The sequence below is a fragment of the Nycticebus coucang genome, chromosome 10 (genome assembly GCF_027406575.1).
Source record: "Nycticebus coucang isolate mNycCou1 chromosome 10, mNycCou1.pri, whole genome shotgun sequence".
In the NCBI taxonomy this organism is placed as follows: Eukaryota; Metazoa; Chordata; class Mammalia; order Primates; family Lorisidae; genus Nycticebus; species Nycticebus coucang.
Window position 1 is genome coordinate 91,981,041 of NC_069789.1, and position 26,297 is coordinate 92,007,337.

The 26,297-nt window shown below is 39.7% G+C and overlaps 1 protein-coding gene across 2 annotated transcripts in view; it reads left to right on the forward strand.

Moving 5' to 3' along the window:
- The window catches only part of F5 (coagulation factor V), a 77,465-nt gene that overhangs the window by 26,171 nt on the left and 24,997 nt on the right, over nucleotides 1-26,297 (forward strand). Inside the window, exons 5-14 of one of the 2 annotated variants that reach the window (XM_053606313.1) lie at nucleotides 647-790; nucleotides 2,820-3,041; nucleotides 4,152-4,317; nucleotides 6,391-6,568; nucleotides 8,518-8,617; nucleotides 8,996-9,207; nucleotides 12,149-12,299; nucleotides 21,589-21,801; nucleotides 23,055-24,179; nucleotides 25,113-25,443. In XM_053606313.1, the coding sequence (XP_053462288.1) occupies nucleotides 647-790; nucleotides 2,820-3,041; nucleotides 4,152-4,317; nucleotides 6,391-6,568; nucleotides 8,518-8,617; nucleotides 8,996-9,207; nucleotides 12,149-12,299; nucleotides 21,589-21,801; nucleotides 23,055-24,179; nucleotides 25,113-25,443 (2,842 nt within the window). Of the gene's footprint in view, nucleotides 1-646; nucleotides 791-2,819; nucleotides 3,042-4,151; nucleotides 4,318-6,390; nucleotides 6,569-8,517; nucleotides 8,618-8,995; nucleotides 9,208-12,148; nucleotides 12,300-21,588; nucleotides 21,802-23,054; nucleotides 25,444-26,297 lie in introns of both variants that reach the window. The other variant, XM_053606312.1, reaches the window with a different exon arrangement.

Below are 26,297 nucleotides of genomic sequence, written 5' to 3' on the forward strand. Positions count from 1 at the left end.
TCATATGAGAATGGATTAATCCTGATACTTCCAACTCAGCCCCATTTTGCGTACAAACAAGCTGAGAGCATTAAACTTGATGTGTGATGCTTTTACCCAGCTGAGCTAAGGCACCTACCTGCTGGCCTATTAAGACAGAGGAAATGGCCAATGCGTAGAGCCTTGACAGATGCTCTGTCTGAAAACATCAAATGTTTTCTTTCTGCACCAATAAAATTGACCTTCAAAGCCTTGTTCTCTGAGGCTAAAAGGTGCCAAAGTAAACAATGTAGCATCAGCATTTTAATAACCCTCCACCATGTCACTTGATAAAGATGCTGGTTTGTTTTTTTTTTAAAAGAACTACTCCATCGTCTGATTTCTTTTCTGAACGTATTTATCTTTGTTCATTCTGTACAAGATTTTTGTTTCTTGTCCTTATCTTAAACATAGTTATTGTAATTAAACTTTAAGCCTTTTTAATTCTGTGAAGTCAAAAAGTGGAAACCTAATAAACACATGTATATGTAAAAAAAAAAAAATAGAAAAAAAAAAACTACTTCAAGTTGCCATTGTTATGGCTGGTTGCTTACCCTGAACTCTTTGCTAAGAAAACTAATTCTCCCCAAAATGGAATGCTATTGAAAATATGAGCTTTCTTTCACAGGCACCCTAAGTGAGGATGGGACTCAGAAGATGGTTGACAAGCAGCATGTGCTGCTGTTTGCTGTGTTTGACGAAAGCAAGAGCTGGAGCCAGTCGTCATCCCTAATGTACACCGTCAATGGCTATGTGAATGGGACCATGCCAGGTAACATGTGGCCCAACCTCCATCCAGCCACAGCTGGATCATTAGTGCCCTGTTGTTTTCTTCAAAGCACTAGGGAAGGTGGCCACATTCACCGTTTTGCAGCTCCTTATCAGAAAGGCGCTATAATCCAGTGCTGAGTTCTTAAGACTTTTATTATTATTTTTTAACCAGAAAGTACAATAGATGGATTAGAAGCTAGCGAAGAGAAGAAATGTGCAGCCTTATTAAGTGCAGTGATCTAAGCGGTTTCACGTTGACCCGCACCTCCCAAAAGATGTAGAGGATATCAGCTCAGTGTCTCTCCATTAGTTCTGTGGTCCCTACTGCCCCGGGATCATTCCTCCTCCTGCTGAAGTTCAAGGTCAATCCCTGGCAGGAAGAACGCAACATAGATACTTGCAGTGAAGATGCACAGGAGGTTAGAAATAACCCATAACACACAAGAAGTACTGGTAGCATTTCAAGAAGTGATAAATGAGTAATAGGCAAGGGTATGTAGGATGCTTTCTCTTTTGTGTGTAGACTCCTGTGAGAAAGCAGAGTCAGAGCAACTGCTCAAAGAAAAGCAACCGACTTCCACCTAGACCACACCACTCCTCTCAGTAGAATCGACTTATAACTAAGGATCCAGGGTACATGGTACCAACCTGAGGGGAAAAAATGGAAAAATGAAAATATCCCTTTACTAAAAAAAATTAATACATTAAACTTTGCAGAGATTGTTTTCTAATATCTGACAGGCACAAATGGCAAATGGCTTCACTTACTAAAAAACAAATATGGTTAAGAGTTGAGTTCTAGGTATTTAAATCGTATTTTATTTTGTTTGATTCCATCTTCCACTCAGATTATTAAAAACATTCTCAAATGAATCTGGATATTGATTCTGAGTTCAAAAAGCAAGAGCTTACAAACCTGGGGCTAGATTATTAAAAACATTCTCATACGAATCTGGATATTGATTCTGAGTTCAAGTACTAGGAAGTTGTAAACCTGGGGCCGAGTTAACTGCCCTCCACCTTGGGAGATCTGAGTTCAGACCTCACTCATTTCTCTGTTGTCTCGATGAGCTTACGGCCATGGATAAGCCATCTATCCTCATAGCTATTTCCTAGTAGAATGAACCATCCACGTAAATATATTAAAGCCAGAAAAAGCAAAGCCACATGCACAAAACTAAAAATTGGCACCATGATCAGAGCAGAGAGTTTTGGAATTTATAGGTGAAAAAGAATAATTTTGGATAAGAGGAGCAAGGTAGGGAAACATCACTGGCAGAAACTGACAGTAGTCGATGCTTGTAAACCCTCTGCCTTATGCAACAGTATGATCTGAATAATGGCACAGATGCTAATTGCTAAATTCCATACCAGCATTTCTCTGGGAGCAGATAAATGCTTCCACCAAAGCCTCCTACATTCCAGCTTCTGCTCTCACCAGTGACAGCAGGAATCCCTGCCTTGTCTCAAGAGCCTCCTAAAAAAGACAAACCCCAGCCAGGGGAGGGGGCTGATTCTGAGCCCTGTTATGTAGCATCTAGTGATTATGGCTCTGAAATTTAAAACCTAAGCCTAGAAGCCAGGGTTGGAGTCTCTCACAGAGCAAATGAGTGTTTTCTCAGTGGCTTGTACTCAGTTCCAGCCTTGTACTCAGTTGTTATTACTCATGAAATGCTCCTAGCAGCCCATCATAATGAGGACTTGTCTACCATATTTTAAGGAGAGAGTGTGACCCACAGAGGACTTCTTTGACTTGTCATTAAAACAATCAAAAAGTGAATGAAGAAGCAATAGATATTCCTCACATCATCTTTACATCTTCTGTCCCAGAGATGGAGCTTTGACCTCTTATCCAGCCTTGGGGATTAGGCCCTTGAGCTCAGTCCTATTGGAGGTTCTGGTGACTCCTTCCAGCTAAGACCAGAGTGGTGTGACTCAGTATAGCAGGTGCTCAGTATGTGTTTGGGGAGTAAATTTTTGATCACAGATACCGGACTGAATGTTTGTTTTGGCCTCTCTCCTTCTCTCAGATATAATGATTTGTGCCTATGATCATGTCAGCTGGCATCTGATTGGAATGAGCTCTGGGCCAGAAATGTTCTCCATTCATTTCAATGGCCAAGTCCTGGAGCAGAACCACCATAAGGTCTCTGCCATCACCCTCGTCAGTGCTACATCCACCACTGCAAATATGACTGTGAGCACAGGAGGAAGGTGGACCATATCTTCTCTCACCCCCAAACATCTGCAAGGCAAGAAACTCTTCTGACATTCTTATTTCTGGACAGATTCCTTTCTTCCTAAGCATTATCTTATCTCTGTCCTTCTCTTTTGCTCTTTTAAGCCACCTGCACCTCAGACATACATTACTAAGTTCCTAAGGATAGAGTTTAGACAATTGCTCTTAGATTGATGATCCATTCATTGAGGATAGAGGAAGTGAACGAATTGAAAAAGGTTTTTTTAAATGAACCAAAAGCTTGGCCGGATGCTGTGGCTCATGCCTGTAATCCTAGCACTGTGGGAGGTGGAAGCTGGAGGATCGCTTGAAGTCAGGGGTTCAAGACCAGTCTGAGCAAGAGTGAAACTCTGTCTCTACTAAAAATAGAAAAATTAGCCAGGCATGTGGCAAGTGCCTGTAGTCCCAGCTACTCGGGAGGCTGAGGCAAGAGAATCGCTTAAGCCCCAGGAGTTGGAGGTTGCTGTGAGCTGTGTGAGGCCACAGCACTCTACCGAGGGCCATAAAGTGAGACTCTGTCTCTACAAAAAAAAAAAAAAAAAAAAAGAAAACCATTTTGTTATCAAAAGAATGTATAAGGAAACACACATGAGGAAGAGATACTTCATGAGATCATTTCGTGCTTTTTTCACATGGAGCAGTCAAAATTATACTTGAAGTGATGAAATCATCACAATATCCCCAGAAGATGGATTTCCAGGGATAAATAAATCTAACATTTATTGAGGATAAGTACTTTACGTATAGTCATTTCATCCTAAACAACAATTTTATTATGAAAGTGTTAGTATCATCTTCATTTTACAGGTAAAGAAACAGATGACAGGAAAAAGACCTAAGTCATAGGGTCTACGAGTCTGGAAATTATCGGAAATCGTCCTGCTCCAGAAGAAACACAGGGGATCTTTCCGAGCTTTTCCCCTACTGCTCCCTCCCTCTCCCCTGCTTTTTTATTCTTCCCTCCTGTACTCCACTGATAATGTTCCAAAGCAAAATGTTCAAAAGTTCCCTGAGCATTACTTTCACTTGGATTATTTAAACCTTCCACAAATTGATTTAAAAGATATATACTTTGATCAACCATAACATCTCTCAAATTCTCTGTCTCTATATCCTAACTCAGCTGGGATGCAGGCTTACATCAACATTAAAAACTGCCCCAAGAAAACTCGAAATCTGAAGAAAATGACCCTTGAGCAAAGGCGGCATATTAAGAGATGGGAATACTTCATTGCTGCAGAGGAAGTCATTTGGGACTATGCACCTGTAATACCAGCAAATATGGATAAGTGAGTTTTCGGGCTTCATAGCACTGTGCAAGGGTCCCATACATGGTCCATAAGGGCCCAGATATGCAGGGGTGAAATGTCATGAGTGGACAGCTCTCAAAGGCACGCATGTGTTAGTTTCCATTCAAGCCTTCTTATCCAAATTAATCTTAAATAACCCCAAACTCATGAAGGGAATTCAGCCTAATAATAATAATACTAATAATAACAACAACTACCACTTGTTAAATGCTTGCTGTTGCCAAGCACTATATTAAACCAAACCCTTTCTAAGAGCTTCACTTTAGCTCTGCAAATTAGATACTGTTATTTCTTTTCTTTCTTTCTTTCTTTTTTTTTTTTTTTGAGATAGTCTCACTATGTACTATGTCACCCTTGGTAGAGTGCTATGGTGTCACAGCTCACAGCAACCTTCAACTCTTGGGCTTAAGCAATTCTCTTGCCTCAACATCCCAAGTAGTTGGGACTACAGGTGCCCGCCACAACGCCTGGCTATTTTTTTGTTGCATTCATTTAGCTGGCCTGGACCGGGTTCCCTCGGTGTATGTGGCTGGCGCTGTAACTGTGCTAAGGGAGCCAAGCCTCCTTTTTTTTTTAATAAAGAAATTGGTCAGAGAGATTAAGAAATCTAGAGATTCAGGTCACTCTCGATAGTTAATCATGTTCACTTGTAATAACAGCATTGCAAATCAAACTTCACTGGAATACTATATTTTATCTATCAGACTCATGAGTCCAGGTGACATCACCTGTTGTCAAGGCTGTGAGAAATAAACACTGTCATGCGTTGCTGATGGAAAAGTAAATTGGGGAAGGCATTCTGGAGGATAATTTGGCAATATGTAGAGAAGTTATGAATATATGTACCCATTGACCCGGTAATCTCACTCTGGGAATCTATCTTCTTGTTCACAGGTGAAATACCGTATGTGCAAGGTATTTACTACTACACTGTTAGTAATAGCAAAAGATTCAAAACAACCCAGAATATCCACCAATCAAAAGTTAATTTAACAGTATATTCATATACAGATATTATACAAGGGGTACCAAAAGATGTACACACATTTTAAGAAAGGAAAATAACTGTATTAAAATTGTAATACTCAAGTCACATTTGACTTCTGCAATTACAAGAGATAAGTACAAGATACAACATTCAAGACAAGAAATGTGATCAGCATACATTGAGTATCACAAGATATTTTGGGATTATATATGTGAAACTGATGTGATTTCCCAGAAAATTCAGAGAGTGTTAGGGAGTTCAAGTTGAAGTATCAGATGTTAGTGAGAGTTTTGACTGGAATAAAAATCACGTGAAAGTATTTCCTACTCAAAATTAAATTAAGAAAAAGAAAAGACTTGGCCCAAATTATGTAATTAGTGATAGAAATGAGATAAGAATCTAAGACTTTGTGGCAACAGTCAGTATTTTCACTAAGCAAAATAAATGCATAAAATAGTTATTCCACCGTGAAGCTTCTGCTTTTGCAAACTAAGGCAGGATAGTGGACAGAAGAAACATGGTTTATGTTGCTGCCCCCAGATTATTTATCCCAGTACTACAGAAGATGGGTGAAGGGGGTCGCTTTTCAGTCAGTGCCTAGGATTAGGTGGATGGTGGAAGGATTTCCCCAAAGCGCAGAAACATGACTAATAAAGACAGTGAAAGTGCATTTAGAGAAATGCCTCGAAAGCCAGTCAGGTGCCATAGATTAAGTCATAGGAAAGACTTTAGAAAAATTCCTAGTATATCCAATCCTTTTAACCAACGTACACTTTTTCCCAAAGAAATTTAAGGTCTGCTACAGCAATGAGAGTGACCGGAAGTTCTAAGTAGCTACTTCTACCTACTTCCCTGTGACTGTATCAGTGATGCAGGAGATAATTCAGAGGCTTCCAGGTTCCCAACTAGCTAGAAAACATCAGGAAACTACATTAGGAATTTTTAGAGAACTAGCATTTTAGCTAATCTAAGAGTAGGACTTCCAATCAGAAGGGTTTCTCCATCTTACTGGGGTCTCCATGTGAGAAAGTAGTTTTGATTTTTTTTTTCAATTTCATTTTAAGAAAATATAGGTCTCTGCACTTGGATAATTTCTCAAACCAAATTGGAAAACATTATAAGAAAGTGGTTTACAAACAGTACCAAGATGAGTCCTTCACCAAACGTGAAGAGAATCTCAATATCAAAGAAGACGGGATTTTGGGTCCTGTTATCAGAGCACAGGTCAGAGACACACTCAAAGTAAGTAACAGAGATACAGAGCTGTGGAGGAAATTAAACAGCAAAAGATCGTACAGTACCCGGTTGTTTATTTTTATTTAATTAATTAATTTATTTATGTATTTATTTATTTATTTTTGCGGTTTTTGGCTGGGGCTGGGTTTGAACCCACCGCCTCCAGCATATGGGGCCGGCGCCCTACTCCTTTGAGCCACAGGCACTGCCCCCGGTTGTTTATTTTTAAAAGAAAAAGATGTTCATGTAATTTTAAATTCCAATGCAGCTTATAGTTTATATTTAGCATTTGAATTTATTTATAGCCTACTCAAAAATACCCAGTATCTAAAACAGTTTATCAAATTATAGAGGGATAAAACAAAAAGTTGATGTAATTGGGGTACAGGATAATGTGGGAACAAAGAAAATAGAGTTATGTAAAACTGGGTGTAATAAAACACGTACTGTATGATCCTATAAGGCTGTCTGCAAATTTTGTCCTAAGCTTTATAGCAGCCAACATAAAAAAGGAAATATTTTAGGGTGAGTTTTGTAGCATCCAAAGAAACTCTGTTTACCCTGATACTGAGACCTAAGAGGAATTTCTTCCATAGATCCTTCAGAAGAGGGTATTGTATGTACAGTAGATGACATCTTTGACAAAATTCCTATAACTAGTATACTAGATAAAAAGTTGCATAGTTTTCTAAAGTAATGTTTCTCATTGTAGCTGAGACCATAATGGTAAATACAGTTGAATAAAAATAATTCTTTAATGCGGTCTAGGTATGCAGTTTTCTAATGATCAGTCTCTGATGAAGGTAAACTTAGCTATGTATCAAGAGCTCGGAGTTTTCCTCAGACAGTTCTCCTGAAATATTATGTCGTGTCTCTGAGATAGATAATGACTGGACAGCAGAGGACTGAAGGTTATGGTCGTAGGCAAGCTCCCAGAATGCAGATAATCTACAGATTAAGGAAGATTTAAATTCTTTGACAATCAACCAAGTAGAAGATAAGGTGAAAAGTCTTCTTTTGAAGATTTAAGAGCCTAAGGAGGACTCCTGTGTGAATAAATGCCCCGACCAGACTGCTGCCCTCGTTGAAAAATAATGAAAGGACAAAAGCAGCCTTTCTCTCTGCCTTTTCCTTCACTCACGTTTGATTCCTTTCTGGTGCAAATATAAACATATCTTATTAGGAATGTAGGATCTGGATTTTTGTGTGCACCCCTCAAGAACATGACTTTAAAGTCAGTGTCGCAGGAGATCTGAGGGGCAGGAGAAGGGATCATGGTCTAGAGATGAGCAGGAGCTGATTCAAAGAGAGATGTGGTCCACGCTGAACAGAGGTTGGGGTGGAAGGCGTAGGGACCAGCTTGGGCGGGTGATACGGTGAGGAAAAGGCCACTTCTCCTGCCTGCCCTCTAAGGTCAGATTTCCCTTTCCATTTTCCACATACTGCGTGGGCAAAACTCTCTCTCAGAGGCTCCTTTCAGGTGACGTAGGGATGCTGCTGCTCATATAAATAGAACTTATTTTTTTCCTTTCTTTTTTTTTTTTTGAGACAAAGTCTCATTTTGTCCCCCTTGGTAAAGTGCTGTGGCATCATAGCTCACAGCAACCTCAAACTCCTGGGCTCAAGTGATTCTCTTGCCTCAGCCGCCCAAGTTGCTGGGTCTACAGGTATTTGTCACAACGCCCGGCTATTTTTTAGAGATGAGTTTTCGCACTTGCTCAGGCTGGTCTGGAACCTGTGAGCTCAGTTAATCCACCCGCCTCAGCCTCCCAGAGTGCTAGGATTACAGGCTTGAGCCACCAGCGCCCGGCCTCAGAACTGATTTTCCCACTGTATGTGCACTCTTAAGTGCATGACACACCAGCCAGAAGGTTCATATGCAAAGCTGGCAGTCTATGAAATTAGTTCTCATGGTTGACCTTAAATCCTAATATAAATTTGATTGAACTTTGCAGATCACATTCAAAAATATGGCTAGCCGTCCTTATAGCATTTACCCACACGGAGTGACCTTCTCTCCTTATGAAGAAGAAATCAACTCTTCTTCCAACTCAGGTTTGAATCTCTCACTTCTACTGAATCAAACGAGTGAACTCTGGGAGGCTGTCCTCCTTCCCAGTGGCATAACTGCAATAGTCAGGTACTATACATGTGGGTACCCTAAAAATCACAACCCAATCCTTCTCATTTCTGGGATCTTGTCTACTTTATTGGTTACAAATATATCTTGTTCAATATTAGTGTTAGAGTGGCCTCTAGTGGAGTAATATCTAATGGCCACATGCTATCTAGGGTCCAGAAAGTTTAATATAAAAAGATTTATTACTTTTGCAATATTCATTGGTTCTGAGAGCCCAATTATTTTATTTATTTTATTTATTATCATGAAATAACTTTCCAAATGAAAACTATTTTCAATGTATTTTCTTTCAGGCAGTAACACCATGATCAGAGCAGTTCAACCAGGGGAAATCTACACTTACAAGTGGAACATTCTAGAATTTGATGAACCCACAGAAAATGATGCCCAGTGCTTAACAAGACCATATTACAGTGATGTGGACATCATGAGGGACATTGCCTCTGGGCTAATAGGACTACTTCTAATTTGTAAGAGCAGATCTCTGGACAAGAGAGGCATACAGGTATTTTGTCCTTAAAGTAACCTTTCAAAAGGGAATTTCTTCTGGCTAGAATATTTTAGATAGGTGCCCTTGCTAACTAATAAGGCATTTGTTTTCAGAGCACAATAACTATAAATTAGCTCTCTTTAGCAATGTGTGGTAACATTTATTCTTGTGGGGTTTTATCTTGCTTATTTTCTTCTGGACCCTCACTGAAGAAGGCTAGTCTACAGTCTGATACTGTATGTTGTTTTAGTTTCAGATTCCAGGCTGTTGGTACTGCCTGTGTGACGAGCAAGTCACTTAGCCTCTCTGAATGTCTTCTTTTCATAAAATGGGTAAAACCCCTCCCGAAAATTTCAAAATGTTGTTTTTGGGCTCAGTGAGATACCACCTGGTAAAAGCGTAAAGCTCTGTATCCATCTTTGTTATTTTCAGAGATCTGCAATAGAGATAAATAGGAGAGATCCTCTGACAGCAAGTACATTTGGAGACATAATTTCTAGTGAAGTTGGATCCAGAGAATGGTTCATCTCGGCTGAGATTAAATTATACAGAAGAATGTGAACACAGGTCTTCTGAGTTTATCTCCATTAAAGAATAATAGTCTCATATTATTAACCTAAAATTCCCAAACAATTATGCTAAGTTACAATCAAAGCAAACAAAATAAATACATGCCTGGAAAAATCAGAAATGGGCATTTGAAAAATCCTGACCTATTGAGCTAGAAAAGGAAACAGACAGGAAAGGCATAAGGCTTTCCTACTGCCATCCTCTGGTTTATCTTTTGCAATTATTGGGAGCATATTCAGTCTGTCCTTCATGTTGAAAGGTGTACAGTTACATATATGAACAGATTTTCAGTTGCCATGGTGAAACAAGATTTTTCCTATGAGGATATTTTAGTCTCTAAATTTTCTGATCTGCTCAGAATGGGCTTTCATCCACCATGCAAGAGTTGACAATTAAGTTCACAAACTCATCCTTGAAAAAGTGCTACATACCTCATTTCTGAATATATCACTACAGTCACCTTGGAAGTACTCCCCTTGCGAAGCTATGCACCAATGCCAGCACCTAGTACACCCTCTGAGCAGTTTTGGAACTTTTGTCTGGGATGGACATCAAAGCTGTCATTGTATTACACTTGATGTCCTGAATGTCATCAAAATGTCTTCCTTTCAATATTTCCTTTATCTTTTGGGATAAAAAAGTTATTTGGGACATTAGGTGAGTCAGGAAGGTGTTTCAATATAGTTTTTTTTTTTTTTGCTAGCTAAAAAAAAAAAATTCCTCACGGACAGTGCTGTGTGAGCTGTTGCATTGTTGTGATGCAAGAGCCATGAGTTGTTGGCCAAGATTTTTCAGTTAAGATTTTCCTAACTGTTTCTCTATAGATGTTTACTTGGTCTTCTATGCTTCTCACAGTCAGCCAATGATTTCAACACACAATTGGATGAATTTTTGCAATATTTTCATCAGTTCTCCTGTTTCTGGCTGCCCTGACTTCTATTCAACAATGATGCTTTCTCTCCCTTCAGAAAAATCTTTAAGCCATTTATACCCTGCTGTTTTCTTCATGGCATTATCCCGTAAACTTGGACGAACACGTCCCTGATTTTATTTCTACCCTTGCCAAATTTAACAAGAAATTTATGTATGTTTGTTCATTGCTCTAATTCAAGCTCTAACATTCTCATAATGGCACACAAAAACATGCAATAATGAATGCCACTCAGCAAGATACACCACACATTGACAGGAACACAGCAGTGAGATATTGACATACCAAGGTTATGAAACCTCACTGAGTTGTTTGTACAGTGCTGCCAATATAAGCACAGGGTGGTGAGTTCACAAACTTAATTGCTATACCTCTTACATACCTGAATTGTGAGGCTCCTATAACCCGGAGGACTGTACCTCTTTGGTTTCTGAGAACTCAGTGTTGCAGGTAATCTGCAAGCTAGTACATTCCTTTTGGAAATAAGTTTGGAGAACACTCAGGGATCTAAAAGTAGACCTGCTGTTTGATCCTGCAATTCCTCTACTAGGTATATATCCAAAAGACCAAAAATCACTTTGCAACAAAGATATTTGCACCAGATTGTTCATTGCAGCTCAATTCATAATTGCCAAGTCATGGAAAAAGCCCAAGTGCCTATTGACCCATGAATGGATTAATAAATTGTGGTATATGTATACCATGGAATACTATGCAGCCTTCAAGAAAGATGGAGACTTTACCTCTTTTATGTTGACATGAATAGAGCTGGAAAATATTCTTAGTAAAATATCTCAAGAATGAAAGAAAAAGTATCCAATGTACTCAATACTTTTAATAAAACCAATTTATAATTCCTCACACTTTCTTATGAAAGATACATCACAACTATAGCCCAGGATGAAGGAGAAAAGTAGAGGGGGATGGAAGGGAGGGGGAAGGTTCAATAGAGGAAGAGTAAATTGTGGGAACACACCTTGTGGAGCATATTGTAAGGGTACAAGTCAAATCTACCAAGTATAGAACATAAATGTCCTAACACAATAAGTAAATGAGGTGGGTGGTACCTGTGGCTCAGTGGGTAGGGTGCTGGCCCCATATACCAAGAGTGGCGGGTTCAAACCCGGCTCTGGCCGAACTGCAACAAAAAATAGCCAGGTGTTGTGGCAGGTGCCTGTAGTCCCAGCTACTCGGGAGGCTGAGGCAAGAGAATCACCTAAGCCCAAAGGCTGGAGGTTGCTGCGAGCTGTGACACCACCGCACTCAGTAGAGGGCGATAAAGTGAGACTCTGTCTCTACAAAAAAAAAAAAAGTAAATGAGGTGAAAGCTATATTAATTAGTTTGACGTAACCTTTCCAAATTGTGTATATATATATATATATATATATATATATATATATATATAAAATAAAAAAAAAAAAATCAATCACTGAACTGAGCACTTTCCCCTGCAGAGGGCAGCAGACATGGAGCAGCAGGCAGTGTTCACTGTGTTTGACGAGAACAAGAGCTGGTACATCGAAGACAACATCAACAAGTTTTGTGAAAATCCGGAGGCGGTGAATCGTGACGACCCCAAGTTTTATGAATCGAACATCATGAGCAGTAAGTTGGAGCCCTGCTTTTGTCCATACATTTTTCACTCCCGTGGTTGAAGTGTGACTGTGCCTTAGAGGCAGAGATGTGGGTTAGAATCCACTCTCTAAAGAGCATCGCTTATCCTCACTTCAATGTAGAGATGTAGTGATGAAATTCCTGACATCATAGCAACCCTTTTACACAGGAGTTTAAAGGCTTGTCTCCTGCTGTGTGTGTGTGTCACGCATGCACATGTGTCACACAGGGCAGGGTGAATACTCTGTGTGGTCAGGGCAGAAATAAGGTAAGTAATCAAAAGACAGTCAAATCAAAGCAGAGCAAAGTGAGCATGGGGACCCATGAGTCTCTCGGAAAGGTAATGCATGAAGAAGTCTGAAGCGAGCAGTAAGAATTCTCTGAGCCGGGCGGCGCCTGTGGCTCAAAGGAGTAGGGCGCCGACCCCATACACCGGAGGTGGTGGGTTCGAACCCAGCCCCCGCCAAAAACTGCAAAAAAAAAAAAAAAGAATTCTCTGAGCAGGGTTTAGCTATTCACTGCCATTCTAAAGATTAATACCCCAAACCACGGCCATGGGAGTCTGACAGAAATTTCACTGAGCTACCTGGAAGCAAACATCTCCATAACAGCCAAGCTGTTTCTCATAGTTGAGCGTCATTTTGATCGCGTCAACTTACTGCTCATGATGTTTGATTCATAAAACAGGGACAATTTCTCCATAGTGTGCTCCAACAGCTTCAGATGACTGACAACTATAGACTATCAGAACTCACAGGTGCCACCACAAATAATTCCAAACAGGGGTTATGCTCAGCTTTCTTTGCATAATTTTATTTTGGCAATAAATTTATCATATATAATTCTGGAACAATGTTGTCTCCTACAAATTGCATATGAGCTACATCTGTAATTTTAAATTTTCTAGTAGCCACATTAAAAATCAAAGAGAGATAAGTAAAATTCATTTTAATAGTGTGTTTTACTTAACTCAATATATCCCAAACATTACTATTTCAAGATAAAACCGATATTTAAAAAATATTGAGCTTTATTGCCAAGTCTTTGAAATCCAATGCATATTTTATGTTTACAATGTATCTCGTAAGTACTTGAGATGTACCCTCATCTCAAGTACTTAATAGCCTCTTATAGCCAACTGCTACATACAGGACAGTACAACTATAGGTCATTCAGAAAAACAACTACAACGAGATACAAACTAACACCACGTTATTTCAGTGATTCAATAATATTTGTTAAGTAGCCACTTAAATATTTATTAAGTTCCAGGTACTGTAGTAGCACTAGGACTATAGGTAACCCAAATAGACACGAGCCCTGACCTCATAGAAGTTGTACCTTTGATTTTATTACCATGCTTAGTAATAAGCAAATAAAATATTCCCTAAAGCAGTGTCCCTTTTATAGATAGTGAAAATGAATGAACTGGATACTTGAATGACAACTGTAGATTACATGGAAGATGGGACAATGAAAATTTAAAAATGTACTATATAGGTTTTATTTTTAGGGATTTTTCTTCTTCTTCTTTCTTCTTCCCCCTCCACTCCCCTTTTCCCTCCCTCTCCTTTGTTTTTAAATAGAGTCTCACTCTGTAGCCCTGGGTAGAGTGCCATGGCATCATAGCGTACAGTAACCTCAAACTCTTGGGCTCAAGTGATCCTCTTGCCTCAGCCTCGTGAGTAGCTGGGACTATATGCACCTTCTATAATGCCTGGCTACAGACAGGGTCTCACTCTTGCTCAGGCTGGTCTCAAACTCCTGAGCTCAGGCGATCCACCCACCTCAGCCTCCCAGAGGGCTAGGATTACAGGTATGAGCCTCTTTGCTCAGCCGGGGATATTACTTCTTACCCAGTGACTAATGTATCAAGAAGATGAAATGCATATATTATGCTTTTCCTCTAGGTGGAATTATTAGAAAAAAAATCTATATATATATATTTTTTATTTATTTTTATTTTATTTTATTTTTTTATTGTTGGGGATTTATTGAGGTACAATAAACCAGGTTACATTGATTGCATTTGTTAGATAAAGTCCCTCTTGCAATCATGTCTTGCCCCTAAAAGGTGTGGCACACACCAAGGCCCCACCCACCTCCCTCCTTCCCTCTCTCTGCTCTTCCTTTCCCCACCCCTCCCTCCTTCTTTCTCTCTTTGGTCTCCCTTTCCCCCACTCCTACTGTGGCCTTAATTGTCATTAACTGTCCTCATATCAAAATTGAGTACATAGGATTCATGCTTCTCCATTCTTGTGATGCTTTACTAAGAATAATGTCTTTCACTTCCATCCAGGTTAATACAAAGGATGTAAAGTCTCCATTTCTTTAAATGGCTGAATAGTGTTCCATGGTGTACATATACCACAGCTTGTTGGCGATTGTAAATTGAGCTGCAATAAACAGTCTAGTACAAGTGTCCTTATGATAAAAGGATTTTTTTCCTTCTGGGTAGATGCCCAGTAATGGGATTGCAGGATCAAATGGGAGGTCTAGCTTGAGTACTTTGAGGTTTCTCCATACTTCCTTCCAAAAAGGTTGTACTAGTTTGCAGTCCCACCAGCAGTGTTAAAAGTGTTCCCTTCTCTCTACATCCACGCCAGCATCTGCAGATTTGAGATTTTGTGATGTGGGCCATTCTCGCTGGGGTAAGATGGTATTTCAGGGTGGTTTTGATTTGCATTTCTCTAATAGATACGGATTATGAACTTTTTAAATATGTTTGTTAGCCATTCATCTGTCTTCTTTAGAGAAGGTTCTATTCATGTCTCTTGCCCGTTGATATATGGGATTGTTGGCTTTTTTTCAAGTGGATTAATTTGAGTTCTCTAGTTATCCAGCTTTTGTCTGATTCAAATTATGCAAATATCCTTTCCCATTGTGTAGGTTCTCTCTTTGCTTTGGTTGTTGTCTCCTTAGCTGTACAGAAGCTCTTCAGTTTAATGAAGTCCCATTTGTTTATTTTTGTTGTTGCAATTGCCATGGCAGTCTTCTTCATGAAGTCTTTCCCAAGGCCAATATCTTCCACTGTTTTTCCTATGCTTTCTTTGAAGATTTTTATTGTTTCATGCCTTAAATTTAAGTCCTTTATCCATCTTGAATCAATTTTTGTGAGTGGGGAAAGGTGTGGGTCCAGTTTCAGTCTTTTACATGTGGATATCCAGTTCTTCCAACACCATTTATTGAATAGAGAGTCTTTCCCCCAAGGTCTGTTCTTGTTTGGTTTATCAAAGATTAGGTGGTTGCAAGATGTTAGTTTCATTTCCTGGTTTTCTATTCGATTCCAAGTGTCTATGTCTCTATTTTTGCGCCAGTACCATGCTGTCTTGACCACTATGGCTTTGTAGTACAGCCTAAAATCTGGTATGGTGATGCCCCCAGCTTTATTTTTGTTACAAAGAACTGCCTTAGCTATACGGGTTTTTTTCTGGTTACATACAAACGCAGAATCATTTTTTCCAAATCTTGAAAGTACGATGTTGGTATTTTAATAGGAATGGCATTGAATAGGTAGATTGCTTTGGGAAGTATAGACATTTTAACAATGTTGATTCTTCCCATCCATGAGCATGGTATGTTCTTCCATTTGTTAATATCCTCTGCTATTTCCTTTCTGAGGATTTCATAATTTTCTTTATAAAGGTTCTTCACCTCCTTCATTAGGTATATTCCTAGGTATTTCATTTTCTTTGAAACTATGGTGAAGGGAGTTGTGTCCTTAATTAGCTTCTCATCTTGACTGTTATTGGTGTATACAAAGGCTACTGACTTGTGGACATTGATTTTATATCCTGAAACATTACTATATTTTTTGATGACTTCTAGGAGTCTTGTGGTTGAGTCTTTGGGGTTCTCTCAGTATAAGATCATGTCGTCAGCAAAGAGGGAGAGTTTGACCTCCTCTGCTCCCATTTGGATTCCCTTTATTTCCTTGTCTTGCCTAATTGTATTGGCTAGAACTTCCAGCACTATGTTGAATAGTAAAGGTGACAGAGGACAACCTTGTCTGGTTCCAGTTCTAAGAGGAAAAGCTTTCAGTTTTACTCTATTCAGTAAAATATTAGCTGTGGGTTTGTCATAGATAGCTTCAATCAGTTTTAGAAATGTGCCACCTATGCCTATACTCGTCAGTGTTCTAATTAGAAAAGGATGCTGGATTCCTTTTCTGCATCTATTGAGAGCATCATATGATCTTTAATTTTGCCTCTGTTAGTATAGTGGATAGCGTTTATGGACTTCTGTATGTTAAACCAGCCTTGCTTCCCTGGGATGAAACTTACTTGATCATGATGTATGACTTTTTTGATAATAAGCTGTAATCTATTGGCTAGGATTTTGTTGAGAATTTTTGCATCTATATTCATGAGTGAGATTGGTCTGAAATTCTCCTTTTTGGTTGGGTCTTTTCCTGGTTTTGGTATCAGGGTGATGTTTGCTTCATAGAATGTGTTGGGGAAGATTCCTTCTTCCTCAATTTTTTGGAATAGTTTCTGCAGTACAGGAATAAGCTCTTCCTTGAAGGTTTGATAGAATTCTGGTGTGAAGCCATCTGGACCAGGGCATTTTCTGGTTGGAAGCTTTTTTATTGTTTCTTTAATCTCAGTGCTTGAAAGTGGTCTGTTCAGGAGCTCTATTTCTTCCTGGCTAAGTCTAGGGGAGAGGGTGTGATTCCAAATATTGATCCATTTCCTTCACATTGTCAAATTTCTGGGCATAGAGTTTCTGGTAGAATTCAGAGATGATCTCTTGTATCTCTGTGGGATCAGTTGTTATTTCCCCTTTATCATTTCTGATTGTGGTTACTAGAGATTTTACTTTTCTATTTCTAGTTAGTCTGGCCAATGGTTTATCTATTTTATTTATTTTTTCAAAAAAATCAACTCCTTGTTTCATTAATTTTCTGAATGATTCTTTTGTTTTCAATTTCAAAATGGAACTTCATTAAACTGAAAAGCTTCTGTACAGCTAAGGAGAAAACAACCAAAGCAAATATCTGATTTGATTTTGGATATTTCTTTTCTTCTACTGGGTTTAGGCTTAGATTGTTCTTCTTTTTCCAATTCCATAAGATGGCTTGTAAGTTTGTTGATGTGCTTTCTTTCTGTTTTTCGAATGTAGGCATCTAAAGCGATAAATTTTCCTCTCAAAACTGCTTTTGCAGTATCCCACAGGTTTTGGTAGCTCTTTTTTTCATTGTTATTATGCTCAAGGAAGTTAATGATTTCCTGTTTTATTTCTTCCTGCACCCATCTGTTATTTTAACAGAAGGTTGTCTGATTTCCATGCCTTTGCAGGGGGTCAAACTTTTTTTTTTTAGTTTTCATTTTATTTTATTTTATTAAATCATAGCTGTGTACATTAATGCAATCATGGGGCACCATACACTGGTTTTATAGACTGTTTGACACATTTTCATCACACTGGTTAACACAGCCTTCCTGGCATTTTGTTAGTTATTGTGTTAAGAGATTTATATTCTACATTTAGTTCCACCTTTAGTGCCTTATGGTCTGAGAAGATACAAGGTAAAATTTCAATTCTTTTTATTCTGTTGATATTTGTTTTGTGTCCCAGGATATGATCGATTTTGGAGAATGTTCCATGGGGTGATGAGAAAATGTATATTCTTTATCTTTGGGGTGGGGTGTTCTATATGCGTCTATCAAGCGCAGTTTTTCTAGGGTCTTATTGAAATCTCTTATATCTTTGTTTAATTTCTGTTTAAGGATCTGTCCAGCTCTGTAAGAGGAGTGTTAAAGTTCTCTGTTATTACGGTATTATCAGATATCATATTGCTCAGACTGAGTAAGGTCTTTTCAAGAATCTGGGAGCATTTAAATTGAGTGCATAAATATTTAGAATTGAAAAGTCTTCTTGTTGTATTTTTCCCTTGACCAATATAAAGTGACCATCTTTGTCTTTTTTGATTTTAGTTGCTTTAAATCCACATGTATCTGAAAATTAAATTGCAATTCTTCTTTTCTTCTGAATTCCATTTGCCTGAAAAATTGTCTTCCAACCCTAACTCAGAGTTTTAATTTGTCTTTTGAAGCCAGGTGTGTTTCTTGCAGACAGCAAATGGATGGCTTTTGTTTTTTAATCCACTCAGCCAATCTATGTCTCTTCAGTGGGGAATTCAAGCCATTAACATTTATTGAGATAATTGATAAGTGTGGTAGTGTTCTGTTCATCTTATTTTGTGAGAGTCCATTGCTTAGTTTTATCTTTTGCATCAGTGTGGAAGTTAGGTTCTGTCCTTTAATTTCTGAGTTCTTACTTTGTTGCTGATCCATTGTGATGGTCAGTCTATAGAACAGGTTGAAGTATATCCTGTAGAGCTGGTCTTGTTGTGGCGAATTTCCTCAACGTTTGTATATCCATAAATGATTTGATTTCTCAATTTTAAAGCTTAGCTTTGCAGGGTATTGAATTCTGGGCTGGAAATTGTTCTGTTCAAGTAGATTAAAGGTAGATGACCATTGTGTTCTTGCTTGGAAAGTTACATTAGAGAAGTCTGCAGTCACTCTGATGGATTTGCCCCTGTAGGTCAACTGGCGCTTACTCTTGGCAGCTTGCAGAATCTTTTCTTTTGTCTTGACTTTGAACAGGTTCATCACAATGTGTCTTGGAGAAGCTCGGTTAGAGTTGAGGCGACCTGGGGTCCGATATTCTTCTGAAAGCAGTGTGTCAGAATCTTTGGTGATATTTGGGAAATTTTCATTTATAATATTCCCTAGTATGGCTTCCATTCCTCTGGGCAGTCTTCTTCCCCTTCTGGGATTCCTATAACTTGTATGTTGGAATGCTTCATAAAGTCCCATAATTCTGACAGTGAACATTCTGCTTTCTCTCTCTTCTTTTCTGCTTCTTTAACTATCTGAATTATCTCAAGAACTTTGTCCTCTACCTCCGAAATGCTTTCTTCTGCATGGTCTAACTTGTTGCTGATGCTTTCCATTGCATCTTTAAGTCCCCTATTTGACTGCTTCAGTTCCCTCAGCTCCGCTATATTCTTTCTATATTCTTCATATCGTTTCTTATTTGATTCTGTTTTTGGATTTCCTTTTGGTTATTTTCCACATTATTAGCAGTTTCCTTCATTGTTTCCATCATTTCCTTCTTTGTTTTCATCATGTGTATTCTAAATTTCCTTTCTGTCATTCCTAACATTTCTTTATAGGTGGAATCCTGTACAGTAGCCACCTCATGGTCCCTTGGAGGGGTTGCTCTGGACTGGTTCTTCATGTTGCCTGGAGTTTTCTGCTGATTCTTCCTTATGAGTGATTTCTTTTATCTGTTTCCTTGCCCTAATTTTCCTTTCACTTCCTCTTGCTCTTTAAGTTCCCATGCCTCTGGACTAAGGTTGTAATGAGTCTTTTGGTACAGGACCAGAAGGATGAGAAGGTTGAAGAGCAAGAAGGGATAAAACAAAGAATAAGAAAGAAAGGAAGAAAGAAAAGAAAATAGAGAAAGGAGAGGGGGTGGGTAAACGAGAATATTGACAAAAATCAGACAGGCACATAAAGAGGGAGACAAAGCAATATATGTGTACAGTAGGGTACTTTGACACAACCTTAAAAAACCCCAACCTCTGGGGATCCCTGGTTGGGTGGCTCCCTTGAGGTCAGCAGCTGTTTGCTAACCTGATCGGACACAGTACCCCACCTCCACCGAGTAGAGAGGAAAGACAAAAATGCTATAAATCAAACCGAAACAAGCAAACAGAAAACTTTACGGGATAAAATTGGGTGAAAAACCAAATAATGGGGGTGGAAACACTAGCAAAAATGAAATTCTAATTATTGAAAAAGGCAGCAATGGGAAATTGTATTTAAACTAGGAAAATGGAGAAAGAAAAGAAAGAAAAAAAGAAAAGAAAAAATCTGTATGGAAAAGGTTGAAATTAAAAAGCAAAACAACAAAATAAACAAAAAACAAACAAACCAAAAATAACCAAAAACAAAGCAGTATATATATCTTGTTGAATATTGTCTGGGCAACAGGTGGTCTTCTGGGGTATGAGATGTTAATCATAATGTTGATACGACTGGAGGCCTCTGCTGATTTCTCAAACTCCACAACGTGGAGACCCTAAATCTCTCTTCAGCCTTCTTAAAAGTCACTTTAAACTTCTAAACTTGGCTAAGCAGAAGCTTTCCCAGGAATGTGCTTGTCACTTGGCTCACTGCTGAAGTGGCTATCCACTTACCCAGTGTACCAAAACCGGTCTCACTCTGCCCCTGAGGGTTAAGGCTGTAAGGCAGCTCAGTCCCTGCCTTTAGGCTGCTCAGTCACTAGGTTACTAGCTCCCACCCAATCCTTGCTCTGTGACCCTGAAGGCAGAGCTTGCCAGGGTAGTTCTCTCACAATGGCTCCCTGCAGCCCACAGCCGAACACTATTAGCTCCATCTGGCTCAGCGGCTCAGTCTGGGGCCCTAGACAACACCCAAAGTTCTCTACACTTCTGCTCAAGCTCTCCCCAAGCAGTTCAACTGAGTGCCAAGTCCAAAAACACCAAAACAGATCACATGTAAGGCCTTTCTGGTTTGCAGTCTCATTGCTGCTGTACTTACAGCTGCCAGCGGGATTAGACCGATCGAACACACACAACCACTTGCTAGTTTTCCACTGTTTTTGTTCTCCTCTTGGGGTCCAGAAGTCTCTCGCTGACTCCCTGTATCCTCAAAGGGATGATTATAGGCAGATTCCACCCGCCAGAGATGCCTGGAGTCTTATCTCCCCAGACTCATGGTGCCTAGTTGCAGGGAAGCTGTTACTTGGCAGCCATCTTGCTCTCACTCCTGCCTCCCACCAGCAGTCCTAATGGGCATCTGTGTGTTGTTTTTGTCCCTTAATTTCTCTGGTTATAGCCTCGCTGTCTGCTCCCCACATTGCCACTGTATTTTCTTATGAATTTGTTGTGGACTTCAAAGCTCAGCAAGAAGGAGAAAGCTTACTCCTGAGTAAAGGGAATCTATTAGAATATTTTTAAAGTCAGAGTGTGGAACACAAAGTATATACTTAACAAATGAATGAGTAAATCAATGTACATAGAAGGCTTTACTTTTTCCCAAAATTTCTCACTTACTAACTTAGGGGAATGAGATCTCATTTGAGAATTCTGCGTTTGACCTTTAGTCACATTAGACCTGGTAAAGCTGATTATCTGGAATCATTGCTGCTTTGACACTACCAAATCAACACTGGGACATTCATCTTAGGTACCTGCCCTTCTGTTGGCCCAATCCTGGCATTTTTACATATCTTACTCTTTCAGCTATCAATGGCTATGTGCCTGAGAGCATCCCTACTCTCGGATTCTGCTTTGATGACACTGTCCAGTGGCATTTCTGCAGTGTGGGGACCCAGGATGATGTTTTGACCATTCATTTCACGGGGCACTCATTCATTTATGGAAAGAGGCATGAAGACACCTTGACCCTCTTCCCCATGCGTGGAGAATCGGTGACTGTCACAATGGATAATGTGGGTGAGTAAGAGTCTGGACACTTGGAGAGGATGCTGGCTTTGAATCTCTGGTCTATAAAGAAAGGTCTTCTGCATCTCCCCAGATGACTACACTCCAGTATCTATCTCCCTGATCCCCTGAGAGCATTCCCTTCAATGTTTTTCATGATTTCCAATTGGAAAATGACTTAAATGGGTCCAGTCCTTTAATGTAGTTTCCATTTCTCTTTCTCTGGGCAAAGTAGGAAGACATGCTAACAGCAGAAAGATAAAGAGTAACTCTGAGGGAGAAACATAAGTATTTCAGCCACTAAAGAACATTTCTTTTCTCAAAATGCCCTATTCAATCTTTTTTTTTTTTTTTTTTAAGAAAGCCACCCCACTCTAGAAGGTGTGATTCTAGCTGCAGTGCCTTAGAGACTACCCCCGGGACAGCTTTGGAGTTTGTTAGACTTGAGTTCAAATCCTGCTCCCCCACTCAATCACTTGTGACCTTGCCCAAGTTACCTGGCTTCAATGAGCCTCCAGTTATTTAGTATTTGAAATCTAAACAACAGTATAATACCTTACAGAGTTGCTCTGAGCATTACAACTATCATATATGCCAAATACCTAGCACTCATTAGACACTTAACAAGGGGTAACTACTAGAGACTTACCAAAAAATCCCCTGTGTGCCAGCAACTCAGACCATCTCAAAGAGATTCAGAATTGCCCTGGGCCCAGCCAAATTCTTTATTCCTTAGAAATATCTAAATGTCTCTTACTGGTAGTGGAACCTCATCATCCTCCCCTCCCCCTCAAGTCCAATTCTTAAACAAGATGCACTATTTAATAAGATGTATATGATATTCAAATTCCATTTTATTCTCGCTTCACCACTTTCTTAATACATTCTAAAACAGTGACTCTCAAACTATTGGTGTGGAAGGACCTTTTCCCCCCTCCCAAATCTCCACTAATCAATTCTTTTGGTATATATCCTGTTAAACCAGGTAAGTACATTTATCATCTGTTTAGGTATCACGGTGATGTCAAATTTCTTTTTTAAAAAAGTTTCAACACTTTATTCTTGGTTTCTCTCCTTATGTCACTATGGACCAGTAATAAATAGTTCAGACTAGCCATGGTCCATAAACCACACTTGTATCTTTGATTAAAGTTTACCATAAATTACGTCTGGCATTTGAACAGCTGTTACTCTTTTACAGTGTATCCTTAAGTTTTTATATTTTTCTCCAGACTTTCAGTTTGATTTCTGTCTCTCTTCTGTAGGAACGTGGATGTTAACTACCATGAATTCTAGTCCAAGAAGCAAGAACCTCAGGCTGAAATTCCGGGATGTTAAATGTATCCTAGATGATGATGAAGACTCATATGAGATTTATGAACCTCCATCCTCTACACCCATGGACACACGGAAAATGCATGATTTTCCAGATTATGCAGAAGAAGAGAGTAATACTGATGATTATTACCAATATTTGTTGGCTTCAGAATTAGGAATTAGGTCATTCAGAAACTCATCATTGAGTCAGGAGGAAGACCAGTTCAATCTTACTGCCCTAGCTCTGGAGAACAACTCTGAACCCATTTCCCCAAGCACAGATACAGCTATTGGTTCAAATTCTTCTTCCTCAAGTAATATTAGTAGTTTAATTGATAATAACCTCTCAGGACCTCAGAAAACTCTTCCTTACCCAGGAGCCACCACAACTGGGTCCCTAGAGGGACATGTTTTTGGCTTAGATCATTTCACAGCAGAACATTCCAGGCCTTATTCTGAAGACCCTAGTGAAGATCCTCTAAAATCTTCTGATGTCACAGGAGTAAGATTACTTCCACTTGGGACAAGAGGATTCAGACATCAAGAACATGCTAAACATAAGGGACCCAAGGCAGAAAGAGAGCAAGCAGCAAGGCAGAAGTTCTCTCAGATGAAATTATCAGCACATAAAACTGGGAGACATGTCAGCCAAGACAGTGGTTCTCCTTCCAGGAGGGGGCCCTGGAAGGACCCTCCTAGTGACCTGTTACTCTTAAAAGAAAATAATCCATCTAAGATTTTGAATGGTAAATGGCATTTGGTTTCTGAGAAAGGTAGCTATGAAATAATCCAAGATACCAATGAAGACATGGCTGTTAATAAGCAGCCAACCAGCACCCAGAATGCCTCAAGTTCTTGGGTTTCAGAAAGCACCCCCTTTATAAACAAACCTGGAAATCAGAGTGGCCACCCACAGTTCTTTAGAGTTAGACATAAATATCTACATGCAAGACAAGATGGAGGAAATAGTGGAATAAAGAAAAGCTCATTTTTGATTAGGACTCGAAAAAAGAAAAAGGAAGAGAAGCGTGGATCCCATGTTCTATCTCCTAGGGGCTTTCACCCTCCAAGAGGTGAGACCTACGCCACAATTTCAGACCGAACATTGAATCATTCATTGTTACTCCATAAGTCCAATGAAACATCCCTTTCCACAGACCCCAGTCAGACATTGCCCTCTATAACCCTCAACGTGACATCCTCACTTCCTGACCATAATCAGAATTCCCCAAACGACACTAGTCAGACAAACTCCCTTTCAGACTTTTATCAGACAGAGCCCCCAGAGGAACACGATCAAACATTCCGTGTTCAAGACCCTGATGAAATGCATCCTACAGCAGACCCCAGCCACAGGTCCTCTCCTGCAGAACTCAGTGGGATGCTTGACAATGCCCTAAGTCACCAGGCCCTCCCCGATGAAACTGGTCAAATGTCCTCTTACCTGGAACATGACATCTGGCAGACAACTGTCTCTCCAGACTTCAGCCAACTGACCCTCTCCCCACACATGGGCACCATCTCTCCAGAGCTCAGCCAATCGACCCACTCCCCAGACCTGGGCACCATCTCTCTAGACCACAGCCAATCATCCCTCTCCCTAGACCTGGGTCAGATGACCTCCTCAACAGACCCTGGTCAGATGACACTATCTCCAGAACTCACTCAGACAAGCTCTTCCCCAGCCTTCAGTCAAATGCCCTTTTCTCCAGACCTCAGCCACATAACACTTTCTCCAGATCTCAGTCAGACAACCCCCTCCTCAGATGTCAGCCAAATGACCCTGTCTCCAGACCCTACCCAGACAAACATTTCCCCACATTTCAGTCAGATGTCTCTTCCCCTAGACCTCGACCAGGTGACTCTCTCTGATGATATCAGTCAGACAACCTTTCCTTCTGATCTCAGGCAGACGCTGCCTCCTCCAGACCTTGATCACACATTCCACCCTTCTGAGTCTGGGTCATTGCCTCTTCCAGAATTTAATGAGACTTTTCCTTATCTAGACCTTGATCAGATGTCATCTCCTATACTCAATGACACTTTTATATCAAAGGAATTTAATCCACTGGTCGTAGTAGGCCTCGGTAGAGATGATGGAGATTACGTTGAGATTATTCCAAGGCAGGAGGACCAGAGCAGTGAAGAAGACTATGTTGAAATTGATTACGTGGCCTACAATGATCCCTACCAAACTGATACTAGGACAGATATCAACTCCTCCAGAAATCCAGACAACATTGCAGCCTGGTACCTCCGCAGCAACAATGGGAACAGAAAAAATTATTTTATTGCTGCAGAAGAAGTATACTGGGATTATTCAAAATTCGCACAAAGGTTTGGCTAGTTTTCTCCTTTTATTGTCTCATATTTCTACTACTGCTGCAGAAAGTAGCTGCAATAATCTAGGGAGATAATTCTGGGAAAATTAGGCTAAGTATATTTGGCTCTCCTGTGTGCAACTTAGCCTGTACTCCATTTTTTTTTTTTTTTGTCAATTAAAAGATTAGATCCTTTACTTTAGATGATACCCACACAACATAAGAGCAGTTGCTCTGAGAAGTCTAGGCTATTCTGTAGTTGAATAATCCTCCTCCTATGTCCTCTTCCTCTTCTATATGTGTTCCTACCCATATAGGTTGAGTTCTTCTTGCCTTCATGCAGAACTCAACCTATCCATAGCTATATGCTAATCACTATGATATAATTAAAGTTGGCATCAAATCCCAACTGGTGACATAGACATCTGCTTTGAATTTGCTGTTTACATCAGAATTTCTAAGGGATACATATAATATTTTAAAGATCACTTTCAATTCAATTTTGCTTAGGGGTAGAAAGTCATGTTGGGGAGGGTAAGAACCTACCTAACAGGTTCAATGAACATTATTCAGGTGCTGGGCCCACTTATAGTCCAGACTAAAGCATTATGAAAGCTATCTATGTAACAAAAACATTTGTACCACCTACATATTTTGAAATTTAAAAAAAGAGTCATATTAGGCTGGGTTCTTTATTCTGGGATGAAGATACAGAGAGAAGAGAGAGGAGGAAAGGAGCAAGGCTTAGTTAACTACAGGTTCTCAGGGATCTAGCACAGTGAATGCGCAGCAACTGCCTAGACATAACCCACAGCTTTTACAAAAGCTGTTATGCTAATGAATTAAAACCAAGGTGTAATTAGAGGAGAT